The sequence below is a fragment of the Varroa jacobsoni genome, unplaced genomic scaffold, assembly GCF_002532875.2.
Source record: "Varroa jacobsoni isolate VJ856 unplaced genomic scaffold, vjacob_1.0 scaffold_245, whole genome shotgun sequence".
In the NCBI taxonomy this organism is placed as follows: domain Eukaryota; kingdom Metazoa; phylum Arthropoda; class Arachnida; order Mesostigmata; family Varroidae; genus Varroa; species Varroa jacobsoni.
The window spans coordinates 218,694-231,622 of NW_019213147.1; the positions used below are offsets into that span (position 1 = coordinate 218,694).

At 38.5% G+C, this 12,929-nt stretch overlaps 1 protein-coding gene and 1 long non-coding RNA gene across 7 annotated transcripts in view; one reads left to right on the forward strand and one right to left on the reverse strand.

Moving 5' to 3' along the window:
- Positions 1 to 12,929, reverse strand: part of LOC111258556 (glycine receptor subunit alpha-2) — a 60,306-nt gene that overhangs the window by 35,920 nt on the left and 11,457 nt on the right. For 3 of the 6 annotated variants that reach the window (XM_022829925.2, XM_022829931.2, XM_022829932.2), the window contains 2 exons: positions 1,346 to 1,415; positions 222 to 350 (listed from right to left, as the gene is read on the reverse strand). In XM_022829925.2, coding sequence (XP_022685660.1) covers positions 222 to 350; positions 1,346 to 1,415 — 199 coding nt within the window. Of the gene's footprint in view, positions 1 to 221; positions 351 to 1,345; positions 1,416 to 1,641; positions 1,683 to 2,470; positions 2,632 to 3,425; positions 3,803 to 12,929 lie in introns of those variants that run through there. The other 3 variants (XM_022829930.2, XM_022829926.2, XM_022829927.1) reach the window with 3 other exon arrangements.
- Positions 1 to 12,929, forward strand: part of LOC111258557 (uncharacterized) — a 54,597-nt gene that overhangs the window by 25,686 nt on the left and 15,982 nt on the right. The window lies entirely within an intron of this gene.

Genomic DNA, 12,929 nt, shown 5'->3' on the forward strand with positions numbered 1-12,929 from the left:
ATAGATATATTTGAAACAACTTAATTAATCAAAGGACAAGCTTCTAGGTGTACGAAGTCGCCGGCTTGAGCCTGCCAGGTTTAAGAGAATGAATAAAGTCTTGAGACCCATTTAATAAATGTATCTTATCTCGAGACAAATGAATCCGCTTTTGTTGTAGTCATAATATTATTTGTGCATATATATTGATGCGTACTGTTGGCAGTGTGCAGATCACTAACCATAGTATCGGCATTAACTGCACCAAATGAGCGGATAAGTAACTCGACGTTGACATGTGTTGTGCCACCAGCGAAAGGAAAGTCCGGGTCCAGCTCACGAAGATGGCTCAAAAATTCTCCGGGGGTAACCTGTTTAAGAATCAGACCATAACGTATATGTAGAGATTAGTGTCTTTCTGTAGGCATTTTAGAAGAAACCCCTGCCGAATGAAATTAAATTTTCCCGCTTTAAGATGAGACGTTTCGAGTGTGCTACCTACTTCTGTGCGAACCGATCAATTCATGAGAATATCCTCTAGCGCATGCCGCAGCAGCCCAGCCAACGGTGCTGGAAACTGCTAATATGACAAATATCTTCGATTTTGCTCGCTTTTGTGTCGAGCAAAAGAAGTTCGAGTTCACTGTAATCTGCGGCCTTCAACACAAGTTAAGTATCCAATGAAGTTGTTAAAGATGGCTGACAGCAAAGTATATCGCAGGATCGACAGCGCTACTCGACTACATCGTACGGAGTGCGGCATTTTTTTGCGCGCAATCCTGTATAATGGAAATGTCTAAGGGTATCTGTAGAATGTTGACGCGAAGTGTACTAAGCGTTCGTGTTTCCAAGATCCATCTAGATTTGTAAAGAAATACTTATAGCATGCCCCAACTTCACCCTTAATTCCAATAATGGATGAGATGGAGTATGGCAAAAAGCTTGTGCGGAACCGTTCTGCGTCACTTTGTTTGCAGACCTAATTCAGGCTTTCGCTCACATATGTAGAGACCTATAGGCATATAAGTTGTTTTTACTAGCATCCATTGAGCTTATTGGTGAGGTTTGATCATATGGTATACGAGTAAATTGTCCTTTAAAATATAGATTTTTGTATGAAAAAACATTTCTGAGGTCCGCCTGCCGCGGGAATTGGCGGAAACTATTTACGGAAACGCTACCGTTACGGCGTTTTCGTGAGCAATTCTATTTGCATGAATCCTTTATACATCGTATGAAAAACTTAATGCCGGGAGGATTTAGATTGCACTTAATTTGATTTATTTCAATCCTGATTTGATTGACAATTTCAATCATGAGTTAGCTATATGGTGCCGAATTCGGTTTTCTATAATGTTTTGCTTACCCGCCGATCGTAATCCTCGAGTAGATCATCCAAAAAGCTAACGGCTGAAGGCGATGGATGCGATGAAGGGCTGCAACGACAAAAAGAAATACCGTGTTACAGATTGAATTCGGCCATCGTGTGCCCTTAACCGAGTTTTATTTGAGTATCGAAAAGCTGTAAATCCTACTGGGATCCTGAAATAAGGTTTTCAGGTAAACCATAGTAGCTAAAGCTAGGCAAGTTACGAAACTAGGATCTCGTTGGTCTAGGCCCGTTTGATACAATGCGTTGTCAGACACTTTATCGTTGGATACCTCCCCGTCGTTGTATAGCGGGCCATAAAACAAGAAATGTTTGGTCCAAATTTCGCCTCACATGCTTTATAGTTATAGTTATAATTGCTACTTTTCCATGTTGACTAATCTTTGAAGGAACATCTTGTCAGGCGTTATCAATACACGAATAATGCGAAATACTAAACTAGATCTCTTATATGACCTTATATTTTCGAATGATTTATCTTTAACCTCATAAAAAGAACTGAGCCTTGTTTGACGCTTGAATTTCACAAAGCCTTCGACACAATTACCTTACCAACATGCATATAGAGCAAGCTTAGCAGGTGTACACATACTATCACTATGACCAACCACTTACATTTCTAACTGTGGCAAAGAGAGAGAGAGAGAAAAAACGAACCGTTATTAAGTACAAAAGGATTGTTCGCCACTAATCCCTTAGCTTTAGAATTATCGAGAAAGCCCCGGTGCTTTTATTCGGATCGAATTCGAAGCGAATCCGGAGAGGATTGCTAACTCGACAAGCGAAACGACACTCTACGCCTTCAGAGACTACCATCACTTCACGTGAAACACCGGACCGATTCGTGCCTTTTACCCATAGTGAACTATGCGCAAAATGCTGTTGGTCTGTGCAAGGCAGCCCCGGCGTTATTTCGGCACTAAAATGTGGACCACTTAACAATGGTGCCTCAAGTTGCTGTTCAGATCCCATTGAGACAAAGCTTTGTTTCGCGTAGCGAGTGTGTGGGAAAAGCTTTAAAGCCAATTTTAAAAACGATAGTGCGTCACTCATGCGTGACTTTTTCTCTTTGATGCTATTTAAAAAGCCCCGAAAACTTACAGCTGAACCAAATTCACAGTACAGCATTGGTAAATGGCTGATTTCATGTTGCTGTAAAGGGTCTTCGTACAACCGTAACGTGACGAGTACTAATTGAAGCTCGTTAACTTAACTTCGCTTGACTTCGTATCGCAGTCGTAACGAACGGTCTTCTGCAGGGTTTTGACAGAAATACTATGTCGGTGCATTGGATATGTAAGAGCAATCAAGTACACAGAATGCTTCGTTCTATAAATACGACGCCAACGTTACCTGTTCACTGTTCGCTTTATCTTTTTCTCCACTTGAACAGTTAAATTTGATAATGTAAACAAAAAGATGCGTGTAAAGAGCAATATTCACAACTGAGAGACAGACAAACGCAGTCCTTTGCAGCTATAACCAGCTGAGTAAACCGATAAAGATACTGGCCGGTGCGAACTGTAGTAAGAGAAAACATACATTGCTGATAGCTTTAAGAGCACCGTTTGGTCTCCTGTTAGATTGCTTCTTTTAGACTGCTTGAAAGTATAATGGCTTGATCGATTGTTATTAAAACTAGCCAGCCTACGAGTGTATATTTTCTAGTTTTTCATCACGCGTAATGTGAACATTTAAAGATTAACGGGTTATCCACAAATCGATTGGACCTTGAAATTTTCTTTCACTTATAGAAGTAAACAAATCGATGTCTTTTGGCCTTCACAGTACACTTACTCCTACGGCCTACACAGTAATCTGACCTTTTTTAAGCATTCAACTATGAGGAATAATCAGGTATTTATTTTTGAATTCAATAAGGGATATGACATTGTTGCGGGTTTGCCCGACCGAGCTTGATGGGTTCGTTTTCAATTAAAAAAATGTACATTATTTTTATGGATATCGTTGCAAGTTTAATTTTTACAGAGAGGCCGTATGGAATCATGCGATTCTAAAAGATTCATAGGTTAATGTTTATTAAATCATTACTTACATTAAGCACATAATTGCTTGAGAGTATTTCAACCAGGCAAATAGACCATTAGTTATAAAATACTGTACAATCCGTCAGGTACAAATAGAACGAGCGTAGGCATAACAAATCTTAACATGGGGCAATAACTAATTTTACTGAACAAATTGTACAATCAGACGTTTATCTAATCAACCGCAAGAAGTTTCGTTCTATTCCAGCTAAATAGCTTTTCTCTATCTTGTCAGGCCGTTCACTATAGACTGCGCACGAGAGTAGACATTTAGGCGCAACTCTATCCTTAACGAGTGATACAGGGGATTTCACATCAGTTGTATAGATCTAGACACGGCGACGCTAACTTGGTTGTTCGCATTACGCTCATAATGACCACTGCAGAAAGTATATATTTTATTAAATACTGCGCTCTACCACCGCTTCGTAACAATATAAAGGCGACTCAGTAAAGGTGCGCGCCCTTTATAAAGATGGTGGTCAAGAGCAACGTTGCCCTACAGAAAAGCCTAGTCACGACGTAACTACACACATACACGCCACTGGTCACACGCACGCATATACACGTCATGTAAATACCGAGCTCGTCATCGCAACATTGTATAGCCCAAATATAACCACAGTGTCTCTATGAAATGTTTTAATTATAACCAAATGCCTCCTAGAACACCGTGAAAGGTTGATTTGTTACGACTGTTAATAGAAATACACGAAAATAGCGAATATCATTAATATGACATGTTGCACGAAGACAATGGGGCTGTTTCACGTCATTAAGAGACTGCTTTATTTATCAGAGGCAAATCACTATGACTTTTTTCGTTGTACTAGGAGACCTCAATTCACTTTCCTAAAGCACTCCACAGTGCTATAACAGTTCCGCTGCTCTGTTGAAGCGTCTGCCCCCTATATTCATAATCGAATCTTCTTATCCAGTAAAAACTTCGGGTAGATGTCTACTAGAGTGTTACGGCTTTGAGACGGCTGTGTGTTAAATGCCATGGCATTGCAAAACAGATTTTGCTAGAAAGATGCCCCTTTCATCGATAAATACAATCTTAAAGTAACAATCAGCAAAATATGATGATTATTAAGGACAAGGACGCAGTGCAAAACACTCAAATGCTATTCCACAGTATACTACTTATCTCTTATGTTATAAATTTCAGAAAAAAATGATAGCACAAAGGATGAACCACAGCTCAAGTGTAAGAGAGCTGCCGTTTAGGTATTTATTTGTCTGAGATTTACAGTCCCGTAGTAAGCGCGAATCTGACAAAAAACAAAGAAACTTTTTCGAAGCAAAAGCGGTATGCAGAAATTTTAGCTCTAGCGCTATCGACGGATCACCGTAACTGTTAGTTGCCGCCATCAGCCGTCAACAGCCTCGAATTGAAAACTATACGAGCTTCATCAAAGTCAGCTAGCTTGATGGATTACGCAAGCCACAATCACGGTGGGCATGGTGGCGGTAGGGGTGCAGAAAACCGACTGTAACAAACATTGAACAGGGTGTGCTGCAAAGCCGTGAACTATCCAGAAGCTAGCTGAGTCCCTAAAATAATTTTTTAGAAGATTTCTAAAAACACTCACAGGAACTTTATCCAACGCCTTAAAACAATACCGCTACCCTATGAACTTAGCACTAAACAATATCGTAAGAGTAGAAGCAAAAAGTAAAAATAACTTAGGAAAATAGGGAAAACAGTGTTGTGATAGTAATCAGACGAATTCGTTGCTGATATCGTCGAAGCTGTCGGCCTTCTCCATTCCAACGCAGGCAAAACGTGTGCGGTTTCGGAGCCTATGGATATTTGAAATGCTCATACCTCTATTGAACTCATATGAAGTTGGATTTTGCTTTATTTCTAATTTTTTCGTGTGTTATACACAACTTTCTAGTAGTTTTTTCAAAAAGTAATAACCTTTAGTAGATTTCAATAACTTCCCAAAACTTCGCTGAGCGAGCGTCTCTTTTGCTGTCCTAAGGTCTAGAACAACCTGTGACTAGTGAATCAGCGAGGATATTCCAGATTCTTGCAAAGCAGTGATACGACCTAGATGTAAAACCGTCATACGTTGATGTGTCGCTGATTCGCCTAGTCAGCAAGTATTTTTCTTTTGTAGTCAGAACATCCGGCTGGGTTAAAGACAGTTCTACATTTCTATTTCCAACATTGACGGCAAAGAGCTTTGGGCTCTCAAACAGGCAGGAGCAGTCTGAAAAACGAAGATATGGCTCAACAGGATTTCGGGTTGAAATTGCTTCAGCTTTCAGATTGCTAGCACATTATACGTAGAAACGTGTTCAATAAGATTGTCTTTTATGCAAAAATGCAGCACTGTCAAAAGAGCTAGGATAATATAGATAGATACATCCAGTATTATTTATAATCATAACCAAGCGTCATGCCACTAAAGAAAGACCATCGATATCTGAGAAATGTGATTCAGCTGAAATTTCTAGAGCAAATTACATGATAGCGTACGTTTTCTTAAAGTTCTTCACGAGGTTGATGCACGCTCTGCGAAGGCGTGGTGTAATATTGACTACTTTTCTAGTCAGATTTATTCGACGATTGGCTAGGGTTAAACACGTGCACAATACGGAAACATATATAAGTCTGCAGTAAACTATAATTCAACTCCTGTTTTTTTGACAAATTTTTCCTAAATGCGATTAGATTGAATGTTTTTCGTAAGCTGATAGTAGTGTTTTGCCTGGCTGTGGTTGACAAATTTTGGAAATCAGCTGAGTATTTATTTAGTGGTCTTTCAATAAATATCATGTTTTTGGGCGGGATAGGAGTTGTTATTGTTTCCTTTTAATAAGCGCTGCTATGGGACAGAACACAACTTTCAGCACTTCATAGAGGTCCTTTTTTAAACAAATAGTACAACATTTTTATCTCACTGGACACCTTCCGAACACACTGAAATAACAGATTAAAATACAGAATAAATATCAGTTTGGTTTTAGAAGCAGAGCTCATGATTTTATTTGAAAAACGTCACAGCCGGTATGTCGGGTGTCTCATTTTGGTTGAAGAATGCCCCATTTAAATTGAAATTGTTATTATTTACATACATAGGATATATGGCACTATTCGTGTGAAAATTAAAAAAAAATTAACTAAGGTATATATAATAATGAATAGAATAAATAGGTACCTGCGTATTGTGTTTCACCGAACTTGATCTCTCTCTCTCTCTCTCTCTCTCTCTCTCTCCATTTCTCTGTGTTCACTTCGTTTTTAGTCTTAGCTTGCAAGCCGATATGACAAACGTATACGCCCTTCTACAAAAACAATCTTCCGTAAAGCAACTCATTGTTCTTTTATTCGACTTCAAGCGATTCGTGTTTGTCAGGCCAAACTAATTCCAGTTTCGAAAAGCAAATCGAGTAAAAATACCCATCAGCGACTGCTATTGTGTGCAAACAATCTCTCATAAGTTTTTAAACCCGAGAAAATATGTAGGTATTTTTTTGCCAAGTTTTTTGATGGAACGATTTTCTCTCCGTTTAAAATAATCATCGAAACAGTTAATCTATCATAATACAGTTTTTTTAGCGTTTTACTCTTTTTTACGACCCAATCAAATTGACTACCTTCCGATTCGGCTGCCTTCTTTTTGATTTCAAAACTCCCGCGTAACTAGTCTGCCATTGGCTATCGCGCGCAACAGGAACGTTCCGCTGCTAAATGCCATAGATAACATAGCGAAATACGGTCATGGGGATAAATCGATCTTTTTCCAGGCATGTTTTATCTCGCATTTCATGCCAGCGATGAGAACTATTAAAGCACAAAATGCGTATACAGATGCCTAAATAAAAAGAACAAAAGCTACGCAATAAGTATAGAACTAGTCAAACGTACCTGCACAATGAGATGAAGTTAAAAATTCAAATAATCTGAAAAATCAACTGAGTCTTAGCTAGAAGCCGGATCCGAGACTTCAGTTTCCATCTATGTAGAACGCTGTGCGCTAAATGTATTTTTTATTTCTTAGTAGCTGTTTTTATGCGAATGGTGTTGACACTCCAGTTGTTCGAAGATTATCTACTATGGCGATTACTTCTAGTCACAATAAATATACATACTATACGTATATGACAAACGATTTAGACCATCGCCTCAGGTTGTTCCTTTTTTTTTATAAAGACATCATAAAGATACATTTTTAGAGCTACTATTAGATCCTGGAACAAATGCGTACCATACCATTGCCCACTAATGGCCATCTGCGCAAGGTACAAACAATTAAAATATATATATAAAATACACGCATATTTTCCGTAATGCTTTATTATCGTGATGCGCAGGTATTCAGGAGACGCATCCTGCGCTATCATTCGAACTCGTTTGCCTAAGAAGTGTACAAGCGAAAGGTCTAATGTCTTTTGAGCTGTAGCGCGATTTCAGAACAGGAACGGTTCATATTTGAAGAAACATATTTTCCGTATCAAAAGACAAATGATACTCCTTATCAAACTTCGGCTTCTAGTGCAAAAGTTTCCACCCTCCCTTTTAAGTACACTGCCCATCTTTCACTGGCTGGCGGTACTTTCGGTTAGCCATGTTCCAACAGTGAAATTACCACTAAGCGCTTTAGCCTGAACACTGCTAAGTCGTATTACTACCTGTGATTTTGCAAGCGTCTCGACGGTCGAAATTGAGTCGACGTGGCTGCATCTATGTTAGTGTCATATCGTGCTCCGGTACCAGCATAGACTTGCAAATCGTACTTCGTCCAGTTATGTCGACCCGTATAAAACAGATTGTGTTGCAGAGGAAAGATTAGCCCGATCCAATGTATCTCGTCAAATCCGGCAGGATGTCATCGACTGAGCCTGTGGGCATAGGCACAGACGTTGGCTATAGTAATTTTGAACCTGAGGTGATCAGCTGTTTTACAGGAAGGGACTCGGTAGCACATTTTTTACTCTTGACGACGACATAAAGGGACGCATCACTAATCATCAACTACCAGGCATGAAAATGTAAATACATAGCTAATTCTATGCATCAGATGTGATTAACAATCTTCATAGAACATAAAGTGAGCGTAGAACGTGTTCATACGTATATTGTAGATGAGAGACTAGATGAATCAGGTACCGTCAAGCCGTAAACGCGGCAAGTGGATCCAAAAAATTGTACAAAGGTATAAGTGTGAAATGTGTGATTCATCAAACCAGCAAGGAATTCTTCTCAGTAACGAAGACAGAATGAGAAAGGAAGAACATTTGTAAAAGCATGGACTGACCTATATTTGCTTCAAACTAGCATACATATCCTCTACAATAAAAACCCGTCTAAAAATCTTACGTTTGTTAGCTAAGTATTACATAAAGCTCTATTTAATACAACCTGAGTCACTTTGAGGTGATATCCTAATGAAAAAACAAATTCACTGATTTTCTTGGTGAGGCAGCAGCTTGAAATCACTCTCACGATGCACTTGCTAGTCCGCAAACTGCTAGAAATCAGATATTATCCATGTCCTAGGTATAGAAATATTCCACCCATAACCTATTGAAGAAGAGGAAGACTTGCTAGCTCGGATGGCAATTAAGCCTAGCGACCAAAGCATGAGCGCAAAAAGGCAAAAACCTCTCTTGGCCTTTACTTTGAATGATGCTACATACATCGACTAGGGCGACGATAGAACGAACGCCGCATTAATCAGTATACTGTCATGTCAGCTGCCATTACCCTAATATTGTGATGTAGATTTCTCTCCACCGGGCGAAGGTACGAGTAGGCTGAAAGCAAGCACGAAACTTGATATAACTAATCTTGCAAGGGAACAAAGCATTCGAGGCCTAATTTGATAGAGTTTGTTCGGCCCGCTCAGTTGGGTCGAAGTTAATCTAGAAATATACGCTTTTCGGATAAAAGTCTCTAAACGGAAGGTGCACTTATAGCTTTAAGCGATACGCATCTTGCACTTAAATTAATAATAACCGAAAGCTCGTTTCGTTTCGTTGGCCTGAATAAAAATATTTACTAACTATGTGTCGAACGCTGTGGAAACCGTGGAGCTAGATCTGTCAGCGTCGGTACAGCGTAGTGGTTAGTATTAAATATATTCGTTTCCCGAAGTATCCGTTGTTTTCATTTGCCGAGCACTTCGCGTGTACGGCTTGTACCTAATTACTGATTAGGCAATCTACCGTTCTCCATCGGTAGAATCATATTATTCCTGTAACAGTCGCTGTAACTGGCCACAGTAAAATTGCAGGTCCACATAAAGGTGATGAACAACTAGATACATTAGCGTATGCAATAGTTCCTGTGTTTTGGCTTCGATATCTCAGCATTTGATATTGTTCCTGTCGCTTAGCAGCCTCGCTATAAACATTTGAATTAGAAGCGTCTTTATTGCGCTATAGCACTTTTATTTTAGTAGTTAAAAAAAAAAAAAAAAATGTATTCGCTTAGAATACACCTTGCCAGCAATTGGACGTCACTTAATAACTTCTGCTGAAACATAATTTTTTTTACAACAGCGAGCGAGTGTTGGATTCTTTGATTACATAGTATCACGGTTAGAATAGCCCGGAGCTAGAAAAAAAAGTTTAAGGGCTCATCTAACGTTTTTCGAATCAGTAACGTATAGATCGGTGGTGCCATATTCATTAACAGTGGTGTCTGTTTGGTTCATACAGACAAATATGACGAAGCCACTTATATTTCACAGAGAAAATTGGCTATATGTACGAACCGCGTACTGTAGACTTGAGTCTCATTCCACATAGAGAGGTGAACAATAAGGACATGCTTCTATTATAGAAGCTTGAAAATTAGAACAAGCTTGTGGCACAACTGCTATTTTTATCATGTGAATGCTGGTAAAGTATACCAAAATAGAACATTACTCATATTTTCTGCTCTTTAAAATAGAAGCCAATGCCTAACACATGCGTTTTAAATCAGATATTCTAGGAGATGCGCCTAGATATTTACGCATGTCCAATTATCCAATAATACACCCATCAATATTCCATCTATATATATATATATATATATATATATATATATATTAGAAATATATATTTCCACTTTTCAATAAAATAGGCGCCATTTGTTTTAATTAATGTATGCAAAAGGAATTCGTAATGATATGTGAGGCCTATAACCCTTATGTTTATATAAGCTGTTGTGATTGACACACTCAAGTGAATCCATTCCATATAATTAAACAGTATTGAATGAAGCCTTCCTTACGAAAACTCGCATGCATAATAAAATTACCATGATTGAAGCCAGCGTGCTTAAGTATGTCGTTCCCAACCGGAACGTAAAATGGCGACGGACATAAATTTTTCTATTTGGCCAATCTTCTTATAAGCTCAGAGACAGTTTCACCAAAAGTTTACGAAGCATAGGCTGTGGCAGCATAGACATGCGGCTGCCTACACAGCGATTCAAACTGTCGACTAAAACTTAATTTTACTTAATTATTATATATATATATATATATATATATATAGTATGTGATGTAGTTCTGAAACCCGTGCCATGTAGCTGGAATAAGTCAAGATACCTGAATGTGATGAATTGGTTGCTGGTACGCACGCAACAGCCATCTTGCTCGATCACGATACATCAGATTTTACCCTTTCTGATCTCGGTTTAGACAGTCAGATCATTAGAAAGCCGAAAATACACGACTCTTTCAAAGAAAGTTACAGAAAGCTAAATACAAAACGGATATAATACCTTAGACTGTACGATAAAATATCGATTTTTCTAAAGCAAGCAAACAATAGCCACTAATTCAGATTTTCTTTTTTTGAAATATATATTTCCTATGGATTACTTCATATTAACTTGCTGGGCAAGCAGGTCCTATTTTTGGCTATTGCTTCTATTTCAAACATTTAATTTGTTGACACTCGAGTGTAGCGCACGAACGAGGCTCTTTCTCTACTCTGTGGGATTACTGTCAATGTTCTGCTTGGGACTCGACATTTTACCTTGATTTTGAACCCTATCGATTGCAATATCACGTGAAAAAGTAATGAATTTGCAATGACGGCCATTTACCAATATCAAGCAACCGTAAACAATTCAGAAAATTTGCTTCACATACATTGAAGGCTCTACAACTTAATGATATAGCCGCATCAAACAGTTATCCTTCTTTGAAAGGTGTAAGGTAATTCTTCTCGAATACAAAACTTAGAATAGAGCACGTTTTTAAGCCAAAAATGCAATTTTTATACTTCAGGATAATAAATGTTTTCATTCCATATATCACATCTATTTGAAATTGTATCAGAACGTTTTTGTCGACATGTTTAAAATAAAAACCTATAACAAAAAAACTCTTTGTTATTATTTTCCAGCGCATTATTGTCAAGGGTACAAGCGACGTTACTTATTTAATCTCGTTGTTTTGCACTCAACAAGCGGTGCAAAGTTTGTACCTTCAACTGGACTGCATCAGACTATATTGATTATTGCCTAGTTTTCTTTCTTTCTCCAGAAGCTCTTTACAAAAGAAATTTTCGATGGATGACTTCAATGATTTATCCGCACTCATTTTTTCTTTAAATACAATTTTTTTATATTCCGTGACGCGACCTAAACGCTACAGTGTAACAATGCTACGTCAAGTTATATGAAACTCTGGTTAATGTTACGTGGTAAGAGCGGCTGAAGCGCGTGGCGATGATAGGTCGCGGCGAGCGCGGCACCGTGTGACCCCGATAAAATAAGGAAACTGTCGTAGCAAAAAGTTAACACTTAGACCTAGCTGGGTTTGTAATACTTTACAGCTAGGCTTATTAATATGCCTTCAATAGAAGACAGATAAAAAAAAAGGCATGAAATTCCAAAACGGTACCGGAGCGCATAGAGGTACTATCTCTTATATAAACTTTAGGCAAATACCGCGCCAACGTTTTCGCGTATTGTATATAGATGTACTATTTGGCATAGTTTGCGGTATCGTAATGATGATGGCCAGTTTCTACCTAAATATTAGAGAATTTATGGGATAGCAAATGGGTTTCTTCGCGCGAGGTATACAAAATATAACTGTTTCAGCAGCGACACACTTCGTGCTAAATAATCGTTAATCAACTAAATATTATTCAATAAACTATCCAGCATTGATTCCGCGGAGGTCAGGAAATTAACTAAAATTGAGAAAAAAATAACATCCAGACATATACTCGTCGAAAATTAAGGAACTTTTCGAAATCATACAGCCAAGTCACGAATTGATATTAAAAGCCGTGTAATTTGAATTGTAGAACATCAACTTTTCTGTTCTACGCATGGCCGTGTGCTGTGTTTGCAAGTCAAAGCTACGTTCGTCCAAATTCCGTACGCCTGTAATCAGCTTAATACGGTATTGTCTAGAACACCTTAAACGTTGAAGGCGCAGGTCAATCTGGCTTAGAGCTTCGTTTGCCTCTCCATACAAAAATAACATTCTGTATAAATAGGCATCAAGATAAAGGTGACTATGTACAGCTCCGTGTTGAGATAT